The sequence below is a fragment of the Dipteris shenzhenensis genome, chromosome 23, assembly GCF_047967505.1.
Source record: "Dipteris shenzhenensis isolate YYH24624 ecotype China chromosome 23, Dip_SZ_1.0, whole genome shotgun sequence".
In the NCBI taxonomy this organism is placed as follows: Eukaryota; Viridiplantae; Streptophyta; class Polypodiopsida; order Gleicheniales; family Dipteridaceae; genus Dipteris; species Dipteris shenzhenensis.
Genome location: NC_141618.1, coordinates 6,975,437 through 6,999,670, shown reverse-complemented (window position 1 = coordinate 6,999,670; position 24,234 = coordinate 6,975,437). Strand labels below are relative to the sequence as shown.

Here is a 24,234-nt window from a genome sequence, read left to right as displayed (position 1 = left end):
CGAAACCTCCATTTATCTAAACTTGATGGCCATTATCTAGGTACCCCATGATGTAGACTTAGAACTTTTCAGCCGACGTCTACCCAACAATAGTAAATAGGCATTTTATTCCATTGGGATAACAATTAGATTGACTGCATAATGAATTTTGCCGATGGTAATTACAACATCTACAAGCATACCTGTTGGTTGAACTAGACTTTGTTTAGCCATGCATAATTGAAAAGGTGAAGTTAAGGTCTCTCATCACGCCTCTCATGAGCACATCCAGCCATTCTAGCCCAGGAAAGTAATCTCCCGCATGGAACCCCGCTGTCAACCGTATCGCACTCTCCATCCTCTCCTTGATCGATTCGTTCGTCGGTCTTTTGCCCATCACCATTCTGCAAATATTCCCGAACATCAGCGACCACAGTTCACCTCTTATATCCACCTCGCAGCTCCCACTTTTGATCTTCCCCCACACTGATTGTCCATTCCCAACACCTCTTCTTCCCTTACGCTTCTGAAGCTTTCCAGTCTCCGTGGACTGAACAGTTCCGACGTCAATATCTTCCTCAGGCGTTGCCAATGCGGACCGTAGCTTGCTAGCACGATATCCCTGAAGTTGTATGAGCTGTATTTATACATCACCATTCGCGGTCGAGATGCGAAGTCTCGGTCGTGGATCTTGAGGAATTCCCTACTCATCTTGGGAGAGCTAGCCACCACCATCTTCAAGGAGCCAAGGCGTAACAAAATAAGGGGACCATGCTTTCGTGAGAGGTCTTGAAGAGAGCGGTGTGGAAGGCTTCCGAGAAGATGCACGTGCCCAATGACTGGCAAAGCTGGCGGTTGTGGGGGCAACTTCTCATTCGTTCCGGCAGCAGACATGGGGCGCTTCAAGAAGGCGATGTAAATGCACATCATGCCGGCCAGGATTGCGAGTATCAAAAGCTCCATTCTGGCGATGGATCAATGAAATTGGGCGAACTACTTGATCCTCCCCGTTCCTCAGAACCTTTTTAGAATGAACATCATCGAGGGATGTAACTTTGTGCGAAGCATCTAACATATGCCTGTGAATCACCAACATATTCGTATCTCCGTTAAGATTCCAATAAACATTATTTATGAGGAATCGACCAAGCCACGCCAAAATGCAGTACAAGCGCATCAACCTGTAGAATCCCCCTACGATGTCGTTAGATCATCTTCCTAGCCACAGATTCTAACGAAGCTTAGAACATAATTAACTATTGCTCTCTGATTTACGTGAAATATAGCACATCAATCAACCTCATTCCGCTTTAACAGAGAACAGAAGCTCTTAGGGAAATGACCTGGGGAGGCATTTCCCGGCTGGGAAGTGGCCGGGTTACCGGCGAGCGGCCGGTAGCTCATTCTTCACCGATATAGACTTGGGAGAATTATTCTCTGATGTGGAAGAAATAGAATCTACAAGTGATCTGTGAAAAATCCTAGTATTTCCCAAATAATGCCAATGTCCCCGAGGGGAGCCTATTCTTAATAATGATAGATGAGAGGAATCTTCTGAAGCAGTCTGGGGGTATTCCTCCGCATGCCGACCACGGTCATTTCTTGGGGGTCGAGGTCCAGAGGGAGGGCCACGTGTTGATGAGGGATCGAGTTTACCGCCATGTGTCGGTGATGGAGCCCATGCATCGGTTTGGCAGCTATTTGGCGGCCATTTGGTTTGAATTACTGGTAGTGGTGTGTGTATTGAGTGGTGCACGTGTGCGTGTGTTATTTGTTGTGTATGTGAGTGGTACACGTGTATGAGGCTGCTGAGGATTTCCGCGATCATGGAGGTTTGGAGTTTTTGTTTGTGTTGTTTGTTGTGATATTTCTTTGGTTGTTTTAACTGTTTTCTTTGTGTGATGGCTCGATGCTGTTTTGACTGTTTTCTTTGGTTGTCAGGTACCGGATCTATTGTGGAAGGTTGTGTAACTTCTGCAGTTGGTTTCTTGCCGCTTGATCCTTCTTTGGAGAAGTAGAGGAGGGTGGAGCGAACAGGAGCTCGGATAAAGACAATTGGGCTCGGGGTCGATTTGATTCTTGGCGGCGTCTTGAGGGTCTTGACATTTCTATCCCTATCAAGGAGTTGGATTTGAGAGTTTTTGCTGATTTGCTTGGTACGTTTATACTTCAAGTGTATAAGAAGAAAGGAGAAGGTGGGTTTTACCCTCCTGCTACGTTGCATGCTTTGTTCAAGTCTTATAATCGGATTTTGAGGAGGTTCCAAGATTGTCGGGTAGCTGCGACAGGTGTTGTTGAGGTTCCTTTCGATTTGTTTAAGAATCCTTTGTTCTCGAAGGCTTGCTCTTCCCTTACGAGCGCAATGAATCGCTCTGTGCATGTTGATGGTCTGAAACCTACAAAGAAAAGCGATATTATTGGGTTGAAGGATGAGATGTTGGTGTTGAAGGATGCGGATTTCAGTGCTTTCCATCCTCGGGGTCTGCAGAAACGATTTGCTTTTTACATGCTGCTTCGGTTTGCTATCAGAGGTGGTACTGAGCTGTATGGAATACAGAGTGCGCAATTTGTTCGTGCTTCTGATGTTTTCGGTCAATATCTTCAGTAAGTGTTGTTTGTTTTGGTTTTGAGTTTTTTGTGTTTGATTTATTTGTTTCTGATGTATTTTGTTTGCGTTTTGCAGGTTTGAGGAGTGATTGACGAAGAATCATGTGATGAGCCTGAAGCGTTACAAAGTTGAGCATCTCTGAAAACCGTTGAAGAGTTATGATGCGGACTTTGTCTTCACTTTTGACCAGCTTATGAAGCATATGCCCGCTGTTGTTTCTAGTGATGACAATTTATTGTATGTGTTCCTTCAGTCGATCGACAATGCCAGATCTGTGGTAGGTGTTTATTGTGGTAGGTGTTTAGTGTTGTATTGTGCTTCTATTATTTTGTTTTTTAATGTTGTGCTTTGTGTGCCTGTGTTGTAGGTATGGTATAATCGAAACCATGTTGGTGTTAAGACTTTAAAAGGTCTTGTTTCCTGCATGCTTGATACTATTGGTGGTGGTTCTAAGGGTAAATATACGAACAAGTCTTTGAGGTCCACTGCGTTTAGCAAGTTAGCTTTTGCTGGCATTCCTATGGAGGTTGCGACTAAGTTCTCTGGTCATAGGTGTATTTCTTCCTTTGAGAAGTATAATGCAACTGAGGAATTTCAGCTGCGAGCTTGTGAGTTTGATTGAGAGGCCATATGATCAATTTGGAAAGAGGAGGGTTTACGAGGAAGTTCTTGGTGAATGCATGGCTCAATATGCTACTGTAGTTGATGGGATTTCTTTGGGTGATTGTCCTTAGGGTCCGATTCCTATTGGTGGTTTATCGCCTGTTTCTTGTTGGTGGTTTATTGCCTGTTTCTTGTTGGTGCTGTTGTCAGTAATAGTTGTGGTGTCTTGACTGGCGATGCTCGTGGTGTTTCTGAGGTTCCAAAGTTTAATGGAGGCGAATATGCACTTGCTGGTTCTTCGGTTTCTTCTATTGGCAGTGTTTTCGAGTCTTCTGGTGGTGGATCTTCTATGGAATCTGTTCTAGTTGGTGCTGTGTGTTCAGTTCCTGGTGTTCAAGGGTTTCTGTTTGTTTATAAAAGTTTCAAGGATGTCAAGAATACATCTGAGGCGTTGAATGAAGACGATGACTTTTTCAAGGAAATGTTGCGGTGCTGCCCTGATGGATTTGATAGTTCTATTGACCGAATCAGTGGTGGTAGAGGTTCCTTGAGCTACAGTGTTGTGGGTTCTTTCAAGGGTTGTGTCTTTAACTTTAACAGTGGAAGGCATGTGGTCGAAGCAGATGGAGGCCGTGGGAAGAAGAAGCTGTAGCTTAAATTTTGGTTAAATGTAGTGAAGGTTGTTTTAGTATGTAGTATTTGTCGGAACTGCGATTTTGGCTTTGATATACTAGAATATTATATGCAATATGGAATATACTTTTGATGTTACCTGCTGTTGCAGGTAACTATTTATATTAATGCCTATAAATGTTTAATGTTAATCTTGTTTAGGTTATTTGCTACGTGTTTAATTTGTACTGGTTGTTTTTGTTCGTTTGTGATTCCGTGTCAGATGGAAGTTTGTTCTGTTGATTATTTTCTTTTATAGAATGGTTACGTGTCGATTTCTGGTTGATTTATTTTGCGGTGGCAATGTGTTGTATTTTATTTCTGCTCTAGAAATGAACTTGATCCAATGGTCAGGATTTAATTCTGCCCGACCTCGGACCTTGACACTTGAGCAACTGAACAATTTGCAGCTGACAACCGCATGTCTTTGGCACTACTGGCTGCCACAATTAAAATTTCGCGACAGGGATGCATTAGATGCGAGACTAGAGCCGGTGAGTCCATGCACGTCGAGATAGAAGACAAGATTTAAAAAAATCGACATCGCAATCAGTAGGATTTTAGATTTGTTGATGTAGGAGTTTGTGGTGCATTTGTGTGAAACTACAAACCGATCACAATCCAAAGACGGTCATAGCCGACGATTCTCACATGCTTAGGCCGTTTGCACATGGATGGGATTAGATGATGAGATTAGGATAGGAATCACTTTGTCATCATTACTCCCAAGTGGAACGTACTATGGAATATGGTAGTAAACCAAGTGGTATGTACTCTGCAATAGATTTTCTCTAGGCATTGGGATCCTCTTTGGAAAGAATGGAATCATGACATGTGTCTTTGTCGGAGCATCTAATACTTCATGAAATGATGCCATGTACCCTCTCACCTAACCCTTCCTTGGTTCTTTCATTGTTAGCATATAGTGGGATGGGAATAGGACAATAATGTTGGGGTAAAGGGCAGTGTGTCCACCCACTTGTACAATGCCCATGTATACTCATATATATATGATAGAGGAATAAGTTGGAGTAGCTTTTGCTCCACCACTTTTGGTGTCTCCCTATCCCTTTGTGTGTGCTCTCCTCTCCCACAACTGGTATCAGAGCAGGTCGTGGTGTTCGGTCTGCGGGGAGCTTCGCGAGGGCTTGTGGTGTGTACGGATCGAGCATTGAAGGAGCTTTGGATCGATGTCTCTCGTGGAGAAGATGGGGCAGCCATAGCTATGCTGATCTGCTGATCTGAGCTCCGGGAGCTCGAGGAGAAGAGCCGTGAGTAGGAGTGGTTGGAGAAGACATCATTTGGGAGCTTCATTGCCTCGTTGATGGAGGCATTGCTTCGTAGATACTTGCTGGAGATCGTTGACGGCCGTAGGCTTGGGCTTGCTTGTGAAGTGTTTGGAGACTCGGAGATCCGATCGTAGGAGCGTCATTTAGGCTTGCTACTACTGCTAAGGCTAGAGCTTTGAGCGATGCGTTGTTGTTAGGACGTTGACTGGAGAGGTGTGATGCCGCACGACTGGCGTTGTAGGAGTTGCTCAATGCAGAGGTTTCTACGTTGGGGTGTGCTGCAGGCTGGAGTTGAGGTTGAGCCTTCATTGGAGAGCGTTGTTTGGAGAGGGCTGTAGGGAAGCTCTTTGTAGATGCAGCTGCTGCAGATGGCTCATGAGCCATTGCGAGCTCTTAGATGGAGTAGATAGGAGTCTCTTTCTCTCCATACCCTTCTCCTTCCCGTGAGCAAAGGAAGAGCAGCCCAGTGATAGCAACAACATCCACTTTGGAGAAAAAGAGTGAGTTCTTTGTTTTTAGTCTGGAAATCTGACAGTATTTCAGACAGTAAAAGTGAGCAGAATGCCATTTTCGACAGCAAGTATTTGCAAATCTATAAGGATTTAGGCTCGGTGCCCAACAAAAGAGTCAGAGAACTTTGGAAGGGCTACGTTTTCTCTGCTGACAGCTCGGTCATCCGAGTTTACAATACAGAGTTATTTACTATCCAAAATAGGGACAGTTCGTGATCAGTGTACAGACAGCCTGTGCAAACAGCCATTTTGCAGACTGTATATCTTTTCACCTATGCAGAATCTGCCGCTGCGTTCAACTAGAGAGTTGTAGATCCTTCAAAACACTACAACTTTGCTGTTGGACGCAAGTTGATCCAATTTTTGGATCAAAAGATATTGCTGTTTAAAAACAGTGACAGCACAAGTACAATGCCATTTTTCTTTTTGCAGATGTCACAAGGGTACAACGGATGCATGATATTGTCGCTTACTTGGATGCACAAATGATATAGTGGTACATGCCATTTGGATGCCATTTTGGTTGTTAATTGACACATTTTGGATGCATCATTCCTCACATGCTGTGAGAGGTCTCAAGGTTGAGCAGAAAATACAGCCTTGGTAACATTTGTGAGGTGTCTTGATGCTGAGTTCAGTGACATTGATAGTCACTTTGCACTGATTTGGTTGGGCATTGTACTTGCCATTTTGCTGGTGTTGCAGTTGACATACGGGGTGATTTGCTGGATGTATTTTGACCATTTTTTTGGGGCTGTTTTTTGTTGGAGCAGATGAGTGCTGTAAAGGGCAGCAAACATACAAGGAAGCTGCTGTTACTGTTTTTATGACAAAACAGTCATTTTCAGGACTGAATATCTCTTTCCTGGTGCGGAATTGCACTTTGTCCCGAACTGGAAAGTTGTAGTTTACAGAACATACTACAACTTTGCTTTTGGAAGCAAGTTGATCCGGTATAAGTTGCAGGAGTTACAGCCTCTGCAAAATCATATAAAGTTGCAGTCTACTGTCTATTTGTGACCAATGTGCAGGAAGCTGTTTTTCAGGTGAGAATATCTGAGAATCCACAAGGATTTGGCTCTTGAGGTCAACTGATAAGTTGTAGATCTTTCTACCAGCTACAACTTTGCCGTTTACAGCTTTGGCATCCGGTCTTTTAGTGAAAAGATATCGCTGTTCAAAAACAGGGATAGCGTGTTATTTTGCCCAAAGTGGCTGTGAGGTATTGTTATAGGAATTTCTCTTGCACAACAGTGAATTGGGAACTCACAGTAAATTACAATCTCACTTCATTCCAAGGGCATTATTGGCATTTTGGCAAATCACTTTGGCACATTTGGCAAGTGGTGAATGCTTGATTTTGTTGCCAAAGGATTGCACACTTGAGGTGATGCATTGGTGTTGCAGTAAATGCCATTTCGATGCATTATGGATTTGCATTGGTGGATGCCGCACTGATGTTTATGGATAGTTGAGCTGGGCTCCTATTGCCATTGGTTGAGCAGGCATTGCTCATTTGGTTCAGTGCATTTCTTACTTGGATTGCCAGGCATTGGCAAGTTACTAAGCTGCATATATTCTTGTTTATGTCTCTTTATGGTTGAGTGCTTTTGAGCATTGGATCAGCCAATTTATTTGGAGACCTGATTGGTCTAGACAACACTATATTTTTTGGTCATTTGGGTTGCCTATTACACTATACTGCTCTTTGGTTGTGACCTATTGTGCCACAGATATGGCATCTACAGCTGGTAGTGCCCTCTTTGATATTGAGAGGTTGGATGGATCAAACTTTCAGTATTGGAAAGAGCAGATTTATGATGTGTTAGTGCAGAAGAGGGAGCATAAGGTATTTCAATGCAAAGGTGTCAAGCCTAATAGCATTAAACAGAGTGATTGGGATGACATGGATGAGCAAGCATGCTCTATCATTCAGTCATCACTCTCGAAGTCAATCTACTTGCAGGTACAGGATGGTGTACAGGGTGTAGACTACCATGCATATGAGTTTTATACTCGTATATGCCAGATGTATGACCATGATAGTGTTATGTTACAGCATGATGGGCTGAAATGTCCTGATGGGCTGAAATACAGCCTTGATATGCACTCCAAAAGTCGATCAATTGGTAGAAACAGGTCATGTTCAAGGGGGAATTCCAGGAGCAAGTCTAGCTCTCGGACTTGTGTTAGATGTTTCTATTGTGGAAAGTATGGCCACATGAAAAAGTATTGCTGGAAATGGCTGAGAAAATACAAGAAGAAGAGCAAGGTTAAGAATGACATGAAGAAGGAGAAGAAGCATGTTGAGCTTCAAGGCGTGGATGCCAGGGTTTCCACTAACAGTAGTAGTGATGAAGGCATTCTTTTGTCTATGTCTGACACCTCCTTCTTGGCCACTGATGTACCCATTCTTGGTGATTGGATGTTAGATCCATGTGCTTCATGTCATATGACCCCTCATAGGTCATGGTTCAGTGCATATCAGGAATGCATTGTGGAGAGTGGTTTGATGGGCATTGATCATTCTATGGATGTCTATGGTTATGGGGATATCCACCTTGTTATGCCTAGTGGCTCTATTCTTGTTCTACAGAGGGTTAGACATATACCACGACTTGCTACGAGCAAGATTAGTACTAGACAGTTGGTTGAGGCAGGTTATCATGTCTCTTTGGGTGATCATGCATGAAAGATTGCTAGAGGCAATCTGGTTATGGCTAGGGGATCACGGGTTGGATTCTCTTATGCATTGCATGTATCAGGTGTCCAAGATAAGATGCTTATGATTAGTAAGCAGCCATCAGCTAGTTTATGGTATGTCATACTTGGACATATGTCTATTGCAGGTATGGAAGCCCTTACAACATTGAGATACATTCCTGTTATGGATGTCTCTTAAATTTTATGTCATGATTGTGATGATGATCAGTAGTCAGGATCCTCCTCTGTGAGGAAGACAGTCAGTGAGAGGTATCTTGAGCCATTGCAGTTGGTTCATAGTGCAGTTTGTGGGCCTATGCCTACCGTTTCACTAGGTGGTGCCTCTTACTTTGTGACATTTATTGATGCTGCTACAAAGTACATATGGGTCTATCCGATTCGGCAGAAGCATGATGTATATGATACATTTCAGCGCTTCTTGGGTAGCTATTGAGCTTGATGACTGATGGTGATGCAGAGTTTACCTCTTCTAGATTTCAGCATTTATGTGATACACTTGGTATTAGGAGGGTGTTGACCACTCCTCATCTTTCTACTCACGATGCCTTAGCAGAAGGCATAAATCGGATTCTATTGGTCAGGATTGGTAGCATGCTACGGTATGCAGGTCTTACCGAATGCTATTGGGCTGAGGCATGTAAGACAGCTACATACTTGCTTAACAGGTCACCCAGGAGATCTCTGAATGGTAGAGTGCCATTTGACTTCTTGACAGGCAGGGCACCATGTTATGAGCATTTATGTGTGTTTGGCTGCGAGGCTTATGCTCATGGTTCCCGATGGAGGAGGTATATCTTCCTTGGATACAGTGAGTCTAGTAGGGACTACAGGTTATGGAATTCTTCAAGTACAGAGTTGATACGCAGCCATAATGTCTATTTTAGAGAGGATGCTATGTTTGGACAGCCCAGGACTATGGATAGCAGGAGAGTGGTGTTCCACGAGGGTGTAAGTGCACTGATACTTCCGAATTCTATGTAGGGACAGCCCATATCCCTTGGAGTGGGAGGTTTTTCCCACGGTGAGCAGGTTATAAAGTTGGGACAGCCACGATTACTTCCTGATTTTGGTCAGAGACGGTCAGATGTCTCGAGTATTCCACAGGTTTATACTCCTATGGAGATTGTTGATGCATCTTCTATGGACAGTTACTGTTTACTCCCAAGATGCGGAGTGCCTCTTGCAGATGAGGATGAGGCTATGCATGGTGAGGAGGATACCTTGGCTAATGATGCTCGGTATGATCCATTGGCTGGTTATGCAAGGACAGATGTGGTTTCTGCAGTTATTGACTCGGGTCCTATTGCGCATGGGCAGGAATCATTGATATGTTTACTTCGTAAGTGCCTCCATGGCCAGAAGCCTCGAGCTTGGCTTCATAGGTTTGATACCGTTATGAGAGCTCAGGATGTGATGCGCAGTGAGACAGGTTATGGTCTCAATATTCAGGAGGTTGCTATCCTTCTGAGGTTACTTGCCATATGGTTCCTTATGGACAGGGATGCTTTGCAGTGGGAGCTGCATGGTCTTGATGATGTTTGTCAGATACTTGGTTGTTTCAGTATGGAGAGGGGGAAGTTATTGAGTACTCCATTGCTTGTATTGGCTCCATACTTGAAACACAACAGGTTTGACGATCACAAATCAGTTGAGCAGCAAGTTATGGTTGATATGGCAGCCATAGTACTTCATGCATCCATGACTGTGTTGAGACTTGGTTCTCATATGTTTGCCATTGGGGCTACACTTCCGGTTCTTGCTTCCGTTGCAGTGGGAGTTGGTAGCATGATTATGGCAAATTTTGACAGTAGGGAAGCGGTTGTGGATATCAGGTCCTTATGCTTCCAGGAGCAGCATGCAGGTGATGCAGGTTGGGTAGACCAACAGAGGTCTATTGTAAGTTATGTGCTTATGGTCACAAGTGGTATAGAGACATTTTCTCTGCACAGTGATAGTTCGGGTGCTATGGACTTAGCACAGGAGCACATGGTGGTGAGAGTTCACTCTCTTAGTAAGATTTGGCATGAGATCTTGGTTGATAGACATCTACAGCTTGTCATTTTCTATCCTACAAACCTGATGTCTGCTAGCAGCTTATCCTCTATGCACTTTGCACATTGTAAAGTGCCGATGGGCATAGGATGACGGTGTGGTCATCTTGTTTTTCAGCCTATGGCTGATTGTATTATATGTGTACTATACTCCCTTAAAGGCACACTGCCTTTAAGTGGGAGGTTGTTGGGGTAAAGGGCAATGTGCCCACCCACTTGTACAGTGCCCATGTATACTCATATATATATGATAGAGGAATAAGCTGGAGTAGCTTTTGCTCCACCACTTTTGGTGTCTCCCTATCCCTTTGTGTGTGCTCTCCTCTCCCACACAATAATACATTTGAAGCTCGATGGGATCACCTTTTCTCCTATTTCCTCACATATGCTAAGACCCTTAGTTAAGGAGTCTCATTCGAGACTACATACAAGCTCCTCATCGATGGCATATTAAAGTTCTATAAGCTACTAACCACTCAAAATCCACCCATTAGCCTTCTACTCAATCGGCACTCACCTCTCTTTCAATGCTCATGTAAAGGGGAATGGAAAGAGTGGTTTCTTGGGAGGAAATCTGGCTCCCAACAAGTTCTACTAGAAACCACAATTGAGGGTTATTTGGCAATATAGGAGGCTTGAGGAAGGCAAAGGACAAACATTACTCCAACATTAGGGAATCCATGATTTGATGGATCTATGGTTTAAATAGGTGTTGCAAACAAGCCATTGATTGAGATAGCAATCCAAGGGTTGATAATGTCCCATAGAGTATATTGGGAGTTTTACACTTAGAAAGTGCACTTAGGAAATGGAGATGAATCATTTCTTGCTTTACACATCCATGAATCCGCCCACTTCCTTGGTCCCTAGTTATATTATGACCACCATTTTAGGCTAGTCCCTTATCATCCCCTTAATGTCCCTTTCACTAATAATCTATCATAGTAACAATTTATTAAACCATATCAAGTTTTATCGCAAGTCCATGGTGGTATAAGGAACTATCTCTTGCTTGTCATTTCATCTATCATAGCCAACTTATCCAACACTCTCCTCTCATGTCTACTCCTTAGTATTAATTTCCCTACACTCAATCATACAAAGTAGCATACTTAATAGGCTGACATTTGCTTATAGCTTAGTAGCCTTTTAGAAGTCCCTTATGGCATGCTATAACTATAATAATTTGGTTAAATATTAGTAAATATTTTCATCATTGAAACTACAACATAACTTTGTAAATAGAATTTGTAAAGCATTCACACTACCATAAATAAAATATTTGTAATAAAAGTCATTAAAAATTAGGCAAAGAACAATGTATTCATTAATTTTGGACTATTTTTTCAAATTTGGACTTTGTTCCAAAATCCTTCCCAAATGGAAAGTTTACTTTGTGTAATTATCCTTCCCAAATCAAAACTTTAATTTGTGGCACTATCCTTTCCACATAAAAAGTTTATTTATTCACTCTAATTTTTCACTCAGTGTGGAAAAAAATAAGGAAATATAAATCATATCTTGCTTTTTTCTAACTTGATAATAAATCCAAAAAATATGAATGATTAAAATCTAGGGAAAAATAATCACTATTTAATTTAAAATATATAAGAGACAATTAACAATTACATGCACCATCTGCCATTTTTTCCATTTTATTTCTCTCCTCCTTTCATGTTTTCTTTTTTTTTCTCTTTTGTTCTTTTCTTTCTCCTCCTTTTTTTCTCCTCTACTTCTTTTATTTTTCCTCTTTTTTATTTCTCTCCTCCTTTCAATTTTTCCTTTTTTTCTCTTTTGTTCTTTTCTTTCTCCTCCTATTTTTCTCCACTCCTTCTTTTATGTTTCCTCTTTTTTATCTTTCGTCCTTTTCTTTCCCCTCCTTTTTTTTTCCACTAAGAATAGTCTCTTCAAATGTGAACTGCAATGTAAAGAACAATGACACTCACAATATGCACATCCACAAATTGAAAACCTTTAAATACAAAAGTCACATTAAAGACAAATTCGTGTTTCAAAGAATAGCAATAGCTATGCTTGTGATTTTACATTATCATACTATGTTCAGAAGAGCATTTACACAAAATAGCTTGGTTCTTCCAAAATGCATATTTTTGTCTTGAATATTGAACAAGTCCATGATGACACTTCCACTCCTTTTGTAAGATTACCTTTGCTTTGGACCAAGTGCACTCTCAATTGCTCATTTTAAATCATCACACACAGTGCGCACTTTGACATTTCTTTGGGATTTCGTCAGGTCCAAATTTCTTCTGCCAAATAGTATACAAAGTATGAAAAGAAGCCTTGGCTTTCCCTCTTTCTATTTGTTTTTTCCCAATGTAGTCAAACACTTTTTTTTTCCTCAAGCCCATTGAAATGTGCTTTTCATTCACTTCTTCACCATTAGGAAGTTTGCAAGATTAATGGGGTTGAGGTAAAGCATTTCCTGTATGAAGTCTTTCAAAATTGCATATTCCATTACAGTTGTGTTCTTGTTTTGGATGTTCCTTTGTTATCGGGAATACTTAATTTATCTCCTTCTTTGGCCTTACCAACTAAGTCCCAATATGTGCCATGTGATAATCTAGTAATAATGTGATATACATTATGGTAAATTCTCTTCCCATTCATGAGAGGACTGATCTTCTATCCCTAAACTTGACCTTTTCTTGTTAATTTTAAGAAAGCAAGAAGATCTTGTGAGAAGATATTCATTGGTTTCACTTCCTCTTCTTTGCCATGCATTTTCTCTACATTCCTTGACGTCATGCAAGTAAATAAAGTGCATTTCACAACACTTTAGCTGCAATAATGCATTGAGCATATGCTCTTCATTCATCACTCATATTCTCTTTGGTTGCTTTCTTGGGTTGGCATGGATTTGCTTTCTCAAGCTGGAAAATCTTGCAAGGATAAAGTGTTGCTAAACTCATATCCAACTATAGCTCCCAAGAAGGATATCATGCAAACCTTGTAAAAAAGTACACTAGCTCACCTGTCACCATCCACCACAAACAACCATAGTTAGTTCCTAAGTGGGAAGACATGCTTCAATATTGTTGTGTAGTTGTTATCCATGTCCATCTAAAAGTTTGTTATGACACAACCCTAAAGGCTATTTTTTGGATCATATGCTTAAAACTCTTTAATAACATATTATTAGTTCAGTAAAAACAAGTATAGTGAGAAAAGGGTGCTCAAAAAAATCATTTTTAGGACTTGTATATGCTTTAAATAACAGATATCAATCTCATCATTCCACGTCAACTTTTGCAATCAACCCTGCACAAGACTCCATTCTTAAAAACTCATTTTCAAAAGACCTTTCAAATTCATTTATGTCATTAGGAGAAAAGGGAGCTCATTTTGGGGCCCTTTGGCCAAAATGAAAAATAGCTCTCAACCAATGGCCATAGAGCCAACGTAACGTGGGGAAATTATAAAAATTTTGAATTGTATCTGGATTGCCAGAGCAAGAAATAATATTTCATTCATGTACAACTATCAATAACAAATAAAAATTTTGGTCAAGCTACTAACACGATTCTACTATTTGACAATGTCTCATTCAAAATACATCACCAACTGAAATGTGCTTTCCCCCCAAACTCCTCTCCCCTCCCAAATTACTCTCTCTCTCTCTCTCTCTCTCTCTCTCTCGTTTGCCTCCTTGTATACATTCCTTCAACCTATAGATTGGGTTTCTTTCTGTGAGTTTTGGGTGGCGATGGCAAACCAGAACTCGAAGTACCTCTAGGAGTAAGCTACAAGAGTGAGCTCTTTTCTTTGTCAATCTCTCTCTTTGAATCTAATCTATGTCGTGCAAAATTGTGTGTTTATCAAAATGTTTCATACTAGAATATAACTTTTGCAAGTTTTTCGTGGACCATTGACAGGACCTCGCTCTTTGAGAAGCTTTCTTTATCAAAATATCAAGGACCAAGGTACAACAACAAGCTCTTTGTTTTATCAATCTCTCTTTTTGAGATTTAAGATGTGAAATTGTTAAATTGGATAATATTCTTTCAGTTTTTAGTGAACAAGAGTGATTTATAAAGATGCTACAGAATGGAATATAACTTTTGAAAGTTTCCATGGGGACGACAACACAATGACTGGTCTTAGTTTTTCAAGAAGCTTTGTTGATCATTATATTGAAGCGCAAGGTATGAGAACGATGTCATTGCTTTATCAATCTCTCTCTTTGATAATATTCTTAAGGTTTTGAATAAGAAGATCGTGCTTATGCAAGACTAGAGTATAATGTGTGCTCTTTGATATGTCCATTGAGTTTTTAGATGTTTGAGTAAAAGTTTGGATACTAATCTCAATGGCATGCATCGATAATCAAAACCATTCTTGTGCCAAATGTCGTGTTGGTCAGACTATCGAGGACAAATCTATAGACGTGAGCTCCCTCACTCATAGACCTCTTTCCTCTATATCTTCCATCGATGTTGCCAACAAGGTTACTGTGGATGGCTCCTGGCAAAGACTGGCTGTATCAAAAGGAAGTTGGGTGCTCATGAGCTTGTTATCGCTTATACCAAAGAGACTTAGAACTACAAACATATTCTATAAGTATACCAAAAAAGGACAAAATACCATAAATAATATATCAATTCTTGCTTTTACTTTTCAAGGGGGAAACGGTTCAGTTCAAGTCTTTTGTCCATTTGTTTCCATTTCCCTTCATTCTTCCTCCATCTTTTGAGAAATCATGGTCATTTTGTTAGGGTCTATGATTGTGCACATTCTAGCCATCCTATGGAACTTGCATGGGTTCATCATCAGACTTTCCTATGAAATTCAACTGTCAACAAAATTATGGGGGATTCTAGCCATCCTATGGAACTTGCATGGGTTCATCATCAGACTTTCCTATGAAATTCAACTGTCAACAAAATTATGGGGGGTGGTCCACCACCAATGTACAAAATATTCTTAAAATAGGGTGTTAATTTATAACCAAGGGTGAGAAACAAAATGATTGTATGTGTGTGTGTGTATGGTATGGGGGGGCTTAAAATGAGTAAAGATATATTAATCCAAGAACGAGGTAGTCCACATCCTTGAAAAATAGTTAAGGGTCAGCCTCTTTGAAAAAATATTCAACCATGAGTAGGTAAAGTAATTTAATCTATAATTTGTAAAGAGTTTAAAAAATAGCATACATAGGTTAAAACATGGAGATATAGCTATGCTACAATGATGAGAGGTTGAACAGCTAGATTTCATTTAAAGAGGGGGGTACTCCACATCCTTGTCAAAAAATTTAGAGGTAAATATATTTTAGAAAGTTCCTATTCTCCACAACCATGATTGATAATCAAGGCTCATTTAACCATCCATATATATATATATATATATACTTATTTAAAAGAAACACAATGATTTAAAAAAACTTGAAATCCTCATAAGAGTTGGTATTCTAGTGAAATAAGGGAGTGTGTGTGTGCATGTGTGTGTGTATATGTGTGTGTGTGTGTGTGTGTGTAGTAGACATTTACAACACCCCTTTCGATAGTGAAGAGTAGACAAATTTGGAGTAGTAAAGAGAAATGTCTAATAGATTAACTTTGCAATAAACACCACAAAAAATGAAGTAGCATAATTAAAGGATGAACAATTTTTTCTAAAAGAGAAAATGTGAGCAGTGAAGCTTAGATAAGTCATTGGCAGCATCACTTTTATTGAAGAGGGGAGTCTGCCTACTTGCCACCATCCAGCAAGCAAAATAGTGATAACCAGTTTTAACTTTGGTTGGGAAGATAGGTGTCATCAACACCCCTCCCTTGTTATTGGAGTCACAATAAAAATTGATGCTTTAGCCATACACTTATCAAGCTTAAGTAGTGAAGATAATGAACCTTTGTAAAAAAAGGGGTTGTTAAATACAGAGTAATGTTTAGCAAGATCGGTCTAAAGGTTAAGAAGTAAAAATAATGTACCTTTGTATTTAAAAAAAAGGGGGGTTAATACAAATTGAAATAAGTGATGGGGGGAGAAAGAGTTTAATTAAAGGGATTTTAATGAAATAGGGGTGGTTTGAAGGGGTTAACAAAGGAGAAAAAGATCTTAAATAAATGTAAGCAAAGAGGGAGGGGAAAATATAAAAATAAATAAGGGGATAACAAAATAAAAAAGGGGGGGGGAAATGAGTCCATTGCACAGTAAACTAAGACTTAGGGTTAAGGTCCTCATATAAAGAAAGAAATTAAAACGTTATAAAGGGACATAGACTAAGAAAAGAAAGGGGGGGGGCGGATAGGGCGGGTATAAGTTTAAAGAGAATTGTATGAAAGTAATGCAAAAAAAGTTAAAAAAGGCAAGGACTTGGGAGGATTGTAAAATAAAAGGAAGGTGAAGGGGGTTTTTTAGACTAAGAGAGGGGGAAGGGGGGTAGTTAATAGGAAATAACTAAGTAGTATGGAACCTATGACTCCACGGTTCCAAGGAGAAGCGAGGGCAGACTATCACTGGACTGAGTGGTGATGCACGGGGGACGACTGACCATGGAAATGATGAGCTGGAAAGGGGGCAGTCATCGTCAGCATAATCTTGAGCAAGGCATTGCCCACACATGTAGAAATTTGCATGCGCCTCCTTACAATGGCTTTGTGAAGTGTGCTGTAGGCGCGGTGTAGTGGCAGAAGGTAAGAGAGTAAGGAGTGAAGGCAGATGCACATGTGTGGGAGAAAGGGGTACGGGGTAGAGTAGTGAGCAACGAGTAATGGGTAGTGAGTGATGTGAGGTTTAATAGAAGAGAGATATAGTCGGGTTGGGAGTCGAGGAGGTGAGAGGTCTAGGGGCTAGAGGAAGTGAAAGAGGCATGCATTTGTGAGGCATATAAACTGTAGCATGGAGGTGAGAGAAGCACATAAAATGAGGTATTTAGATTGTGTACCGAGGAGAGTGAAAGGGGAAAAGAAAGGGTGGCACACGTGGTGGTCAAAGCTTAGATAGATTAGATAGCTTAGATAGTTTAAGTAATTTTTAAATTTTAAACAATAGCACATAGACAAATACCATTAATTCATAGAAAAAATAGGGGATTTAAGGGAAAAGTCTAAAAAATAGGAGATTTAAGGGAATTTAGAAAATAAGGGAAGGGAACGGGGGGGGAGAATTAGAAAACAAGGACAAAAATTTTTAAGGAAAATTAAAAAAAGTTTGGGGATTTAAGGGAATTCAGGGAGACTAGGGTGAAATGAATAGTTGGGGTGGAGATAGTAGGTAGAAAAGATTAATGTAATAAATAGATAGTAGGAAAAGAAGAAATTAGGAAGAAAAAGAAAGAGGAAATAAATAGAAAAATTAGGATAAATTGGAAAAACATCATGAAATAAATATAGAGAAAATTAAAGAAACTAATTAGAAAAAATAATGAAAAATTTTAGGAAAATTTATGAAATACGTAATTGAAAAAAGGAAAGTTAAAGAAAATACAAAGAAAATCAAGGAGAAAATAAGGAAAACTTAATTAAAAAGCCAGAGAGAGAGAGAGAGTGTGTGTGTGAGTGAGAGAAAGATTTAAATTAGGGAGAAATTAAGGGGAGAATAAGGGAGTTTAAGGGAAAAGAAATTAGGGAAATTAAGGGGGGTTGTCGAGGGGAGCTCTAAAGAGCAAGTGGTAAAACCAATGGAGGAAGGGATAGTAAGTGCGTGTGTGTGTGTGTGTGGTGTGTGTGTGTGTGTGTGTGTGTGTGTGTGTGTGTGTGTGTGTGTGTGTGTGTGTGTGTGTGTGTGTGTGTGTGTGTGTGTGAAATTTTCAGGGACCCTCTTAAACCTATACCACAGGATGTCAGTAATACTAGGGAGGATGGTTTTGTTCCTATACTTTCTGCTACCCTTAGACACTATTCGTGTAAACATAGTTTGTGGACCCATGAGCGCAACTAAGTATCAGACCTCAACTTGCATATATGAAGGTTTCCAAGACTCCTATGTGGCAGGAGTTTAAGAAAGTAATGAAAGTCTACGTGATGGGCATTTTCTATAACATGTGATGCTCTAAGTTGATCACCTTGTGGTTATAAAGGTGCAGTAATCTATGGATTTAGAAGTGGAATGCTAAACCTTGCTATGTTTTAAGCCAATTGATGACTATAAACATTGAGGGGCCTTGGCGGCTAAACTCCTCCTCTGGGAAGAATGTACACTACACATTGTGCATGTGCTAAGGGCTAGAAGAAGGACACAATCTGATGGCCTTAGGGAAGGCATGCTAGTAAACAGATCACAAGGGAGGCACATAGAACTATGGCCAAAGACAAAAGTAAGAGCCGTCTGTGACTCATGAAGAGTGGATTTTTAACATGGGAAGATTGGTAATCCAGTGCTGTGAACGTAGAAACAGAGTCCACACCATCGACTAGTAGAACATAGAGAGCTCGATTACTCTTAAGATAGATAATGTCCACAAGCACTCTTACAAGGTGTAAGCTCAAGGCAAGTCGTGGCCCACCATCATGAGCCTTCCGAGCTAGTCACGGGCTCATGTATGGCTTCTTCTATCATAGAGCCAATACCTCCACATCTCGCACAAGCATACATGATGGAGCTTTGCTAATATGTCATTCCTATAGTGACAAGAAGTGACATTTTTTTTCATATCTAGTGGATGAGACCTTGGTCGGCATCATCGTGCTTGTTACACATAGTCAGCCTCATGCTAGAAGTAGTGGTAAGACATGGGTCGAACCATTCCTCGGCATGTCACTGCTTAGCAAACACGTCTGTGCCTTGAGGGCCTAAGGCATCAGGGGGAAGAGAAACTCTTTCACCAAATGAAACTTCTCGACCTCTCCAAGTATAACAATACCTGTGGTCGAGCCCCATCGTGAGGCGTGAAGCTTCCTAGAATGTGTATCATCCCTTTGGCATGAAGTAAACTGGAGCCTTGCCTATCTGCCACCAATGGCCATGAGTCAGAGAGTTGCTGAATGTCTACTACAAATTATAGGTGGCTACAGGTATCCAAAGCTCCTAGCAAGACGAGCTTAAGGGAGGAGGGTCTTGAATGATTGTGGCAATGTCAATCAGTTACTTGAGAGCATACACTACTAGGGTACTTCTTCAGCCCAGAGTACCAAAAACATTGCAAGAGATGTGAGGATTTTTGGGCGTGACCTGTGTGTTGGTAATTAATCCGTGCGACTCCATGCTCAAGGTGGGATTATGCAACTTGGCACCATCATGGATGCTTGCCATACACCATGAGTTATTAATGTTTAAATTTCCATGTGCCTCTCATGGGATGCTAGTGGGGGCACACCTATTCCCCTACAAGGGAAATCATTGTGCCATGAGTTTGCTCCTAATGTCCTATAACACACGACAAGTGTTCCCTTTAATACTATATAAGAGGGGTATCATCCCTTTAATACTACATTCCAATTATTTTGCCCCCCACAAGGTATGATCATAAACTGAGGGATACTGGAAAGTCTTCTTAATTGGAGTTTTCCTTTATATATATATATATATATTTCTCCAAAGTCATTAGTCATAGTATTTTATAACTCTATATATGAATATGTCCCTCAATATATATATATATCTATGCACATATATATATCCCTACATGCATACATACATACATACATATATATACCTACATCCATATTTGTATAAAGATATAGATGCCTTAATGGTATAAGATCCACAAAGTGGGTACTTTTACTGGCCTTCCTATGTATCAAACCAATCTAAATACACATTGTGCTCAATGGACAAAGAGTTTAAGGGATGTCGAGTTGGATATACTATGGGTTAATTGTGTACATATGGTATTCCCATGATAACTGACCCGCCATCAAGGTCCATTGTATATTATGTATGGTATATCAAAATTCAATGTATTATATGGATGCATGTGCTCCTACCCTTATACATATAATTGTGTACTAAAAAATGTATATACATACATACATGTGTGTGTGTGCATGTGTGTGTGTGCATGCATGCATGCATGCATGCGTGTGTGTGTGTGTGTGTGTGTGTGTGTGTGTGTGTGTGTGTGTGTGTGTGTGCATGCGTGCCAATACATATATATTGATCTTAACCCACGGGATAAAAGTAAGTAAGTTGTCTTGATAAGGGGCTTAAATCCATATTACATAAATATGCATGTTGAGCAAGTATCCAAAGCCTCGAGGTTATCCTTTTGTTGCCCCAGCATGTATATATACAAATATGTACATTGAGAAAGTACACAGAGTTATTTGAAAGGCCTTAGTCAAAAGAGGTTCTTCGAAAGGCCTTATTCTATTTTCCTAAGACTATTTGTCCATAATCATATGTGCATTCAAGTACCTACCTGTCCAAGAAAAATAATTCATAAACATATATCTTTGTACAAACATACACCCATATACACATATCAAAGCTGTGACCTATGGGTGTTAAAGTTTTGGCATGCAAGCCATTAATTAGTTGTGTGAATTTCTCTTCTCCTTATGATTTCTCTTAAAAAGTTTCACCGAGTGTGCACACCACAATGCATGTTGTAAATATTTTTTGCTAGATTTTCTTTGCTTTGAGTGGCACTTTGAGGACCTTCTACGCTTTGAGGCTTCAAAGAACATTCCTTTTGAGATTATCCTCCATGTAAAGAATAAGGGAGAGAGATAGGAGACTCAAGTTCAGCTTTCTTCACAACACACAAAAGAGAGAGGACACAAGGTTGGAGGGTGAAGCCTTTCTTCACTTTTGCACACAACAACAATACAATAGAAGAGGGAAATACCCTATATGTCAAAACCTAGAATACGTGGTTCATATGTGAACCCAAACCAAAAACATACGTGGTAGTCTAACTACACCACGAGTACAACTAACATAGGCGGTGACATAAATGATAGTCATCCAGGAGATATATCGGGGGTAGAGCTTGATATCTCAACACTCCCCCTCAAGCTCAAATCCATCTCACGTACACCAAGCAAGCTCCTAAATCTACGAAGCTTCTCGGTACCCAATGCCTTCGTAAAAATATCAGCCACCTGCTCCTCAGTGCTAACATAGACAAGATCAATCTCACCAGCTAGAACCTTCTCTCTCACAAAGTGATAATGCACCTCAATGTGCTTCGTTCTAGCATGATAAACTGGGTTATTAGCAAGCATGATGCTGCTAATGTTGTCACAATGAATGACAACTGCTGCATGAACTGACTGTCCCATATCTGCAAGTAGCTTCCGTAACCAAGCTACCTCACATGCAGCCATTGCTGCACCCCTGTACTCAGCCTCTGTGCTCGACAAGGCAACTGTTGGCTACTTCTTGCTGCTCCAACTGATGGCACCACTCCCAAGGGAAAACATAAAACCACTAGTAGATCTCCTGTCTGAGACACTACCAGCCCAGTCAGCATCTGTGTATCCATGTACCTGTAATGCACACCCAGCTTCATAAAACAGTCCATAATGCAATGTGGACTTCACATACCGCAGTATGCGCCTAGCCGCATCCAAATGTGGCTTCCTCGGTGCCTGCATAAACTGACTTACCAGCCCCACAGCATAGCTCAAATCTGGTCTGGTTATAGTCATGTAATTCAAGCTACCTACTATGCGCCTGTACATAGTAATATCTTCAAGAAGCTCACCTGTCTCTGCATTGAGCTTCACATTCTGCTCCAATGGAACAGAAATAGGCTTACAGCCTGTCATCCCATATTTGGACAGCATGTCCAAACCGTATTGCCTTTGCAACAGCCATATCCCACTCGGGGATCTAATAACCTCAATGCCCAAGAAGTAACGCAGCTCTCCCAAATCCTTCATCTCAAATTTCTGCTTCAACAGCAGCTTCACTTCATTAATGTCTGCATCACTATCACCTGTAATAATCAAGTCATCAACATAGATGACTATAAGCACAATCCCTCTGTTTGTCCTTTTCACATAAAGTGAAAAATCTGAATTGGAAATCTGAAATCCAATAGTGACAAGATATTGCCCTATCTTGTCTGACCATGCCCTCGGCGCCTGTTTTAAGCCATACAAGGCTTTGCGCAACCTCCATACAAAATCGGGGTGTGAATTATCCTCATAACCTTCTGGTTGCATCATATAAACCTCTTCCTGCAAATCACCATGCAAGAAGGCATTTTTCACATCCATCTGATGCAAAGACCATCCCTTTGCAGCAGCCATAGCAATTACTACTCTCACGGTTGCCATCCTTGCAACTGGGCTGAAAGTTTCCTCATAGTCAATTCCATATGTCTGTGCAAAACCTTTGGCAACCAATCTTGCCTTGTACCTGCTAACAGACCCATCAGCATTGTGCTTTACTTTGTAAACCCACTTGCAGCCAATAGCCTTCTTATCATGAGGCAAAGGCATCAAATCCCAAGTGTGGTTTGCATCCAAGGCAGCCATCTCTTCATCCATAGCTGCTTCCCAATTTTTATGCCCTGCTGCATCCTCAAAACATGTGGGCTCTGGCTCCTCTAGAACCTTAACCATATAAGCATAGTGATGTGCTGTATACCCATCATATCTCAGCCTGTCAACTGGATACTTAATACGAGTGGACCTCCGTACAACTGGATCAGTTGCAAGAGTCTTTAAATCATGCCTGCTTTTCCTTGCACCAGGTGTAACAACAGAAGGAATCCCAAGTTCCTCATCAAGGCTCATTTCAGAGCCGCTTGACTCTCCATCAACATGAGAGCTACCAGCAGACACATCAAACACTGGAGCATGGTCTACTTTTTCTTTTCCCTTATGTGATACCTGCACAACACTATCAGGGCTGCCATGTGACGATTCACTAGATCTCAATCTCCCTGTCCATGCATTAGATCCACTAGTAGAGGACTCTCTGGGTCCACTCAAGGCTTGAGATTGCTGCTCTGCATTTATTGTAGCATTCCCATTTCCTACATCTGCATCTCCTACCATAACAATTGGTGCATACCAGCTGCTCATTTCATCAAAAACATCTCTGCTCACTTGCATTTTGCGGGTGGAAGGGTTATAACAGCGATACCCTTTCTGGTGCAGAGCATATCCAATAAAGATGCATTTTTTTGCCTTTGGATCCAGCTTTGTTCTCTTCTCATCAGGAACATGAACATAAGCTATGCAACCAAATACCTTCAAGTGAAAAATATCTGGTTTTTGGCCTGTATACATTTCTTCAGGCGTCATGCCATGGACAGCTGCAGTCCAAACCAAAAACATACGTGGTAGTCTAACTACACCACGAGTACAACTAACATAGGCGGTGACATAAATGATAGTCATCCAGGAGATATATCGGGGGTAGAGCTTGATATCTCAACACTCCACACATGCTCCATTTTAGAACCCTTACATCTATGAGAAATGTCACTTTCTTTGTCAAAACTCTGCTCTACTGAAGTCATTGTTTGCTACTGATCTTGGCCATGCAATTGAACAAGCTCCTTTTGGCTTTAATAGTAAAACGTTGGCTAGTATTGTGTATGTGTGGCAAAGTGGTGAGGCAAGGGATACATCCAAACTCTCAAGCGATAGAGCACAAAAGAAATGGTAAGCCAATCTTTGAGATGGTCATAATATGGATCAATATATATATTCATTTATTGCTTCTTAACTCTTTAGTTATGGCCATGCTATCTACTATGTATTCGGCCAAGAATTTTGGGCCCCACTAATGTTTTCTTCTTGCACTAACTTGCCAACTTCTCTTAGCCAACTTTCTGCCTATATCATACCCATACGAAGATACTCCTAACTTTATGGTTTGGACCATATTCCTAATTTGTTGGACCGTGATATTCAAGCAATGCTACAAAGAAT

General features: G+C 40.7%; 1 protein-coding gene across 1 annotated transcript; it reads right to left on the bottom strand.

The window, feature by feature from the left end:
* Window positions 1-233: 233 nt before the first annotated feature.
* On the bottom strand, window positions 234-942 carry LOC147886928 (cytochrome P450 CYP736A12-like). Its single transcript, XM_087394079.1, has 2 exons — window positions 502-942; window positions 234-383 (listed from the first exon to the last, which is right to left on the bottom strand). Exons 1-2 carry the CDS (start codon window positions 940-942, stop codon window positions 234-236), a joined length of 591 nt encoding a protein of 196 aa, XP_087250205.1.
* Between the last annotated feature and the right edge of the window lie 23,292 nt (window positions 943-24,234).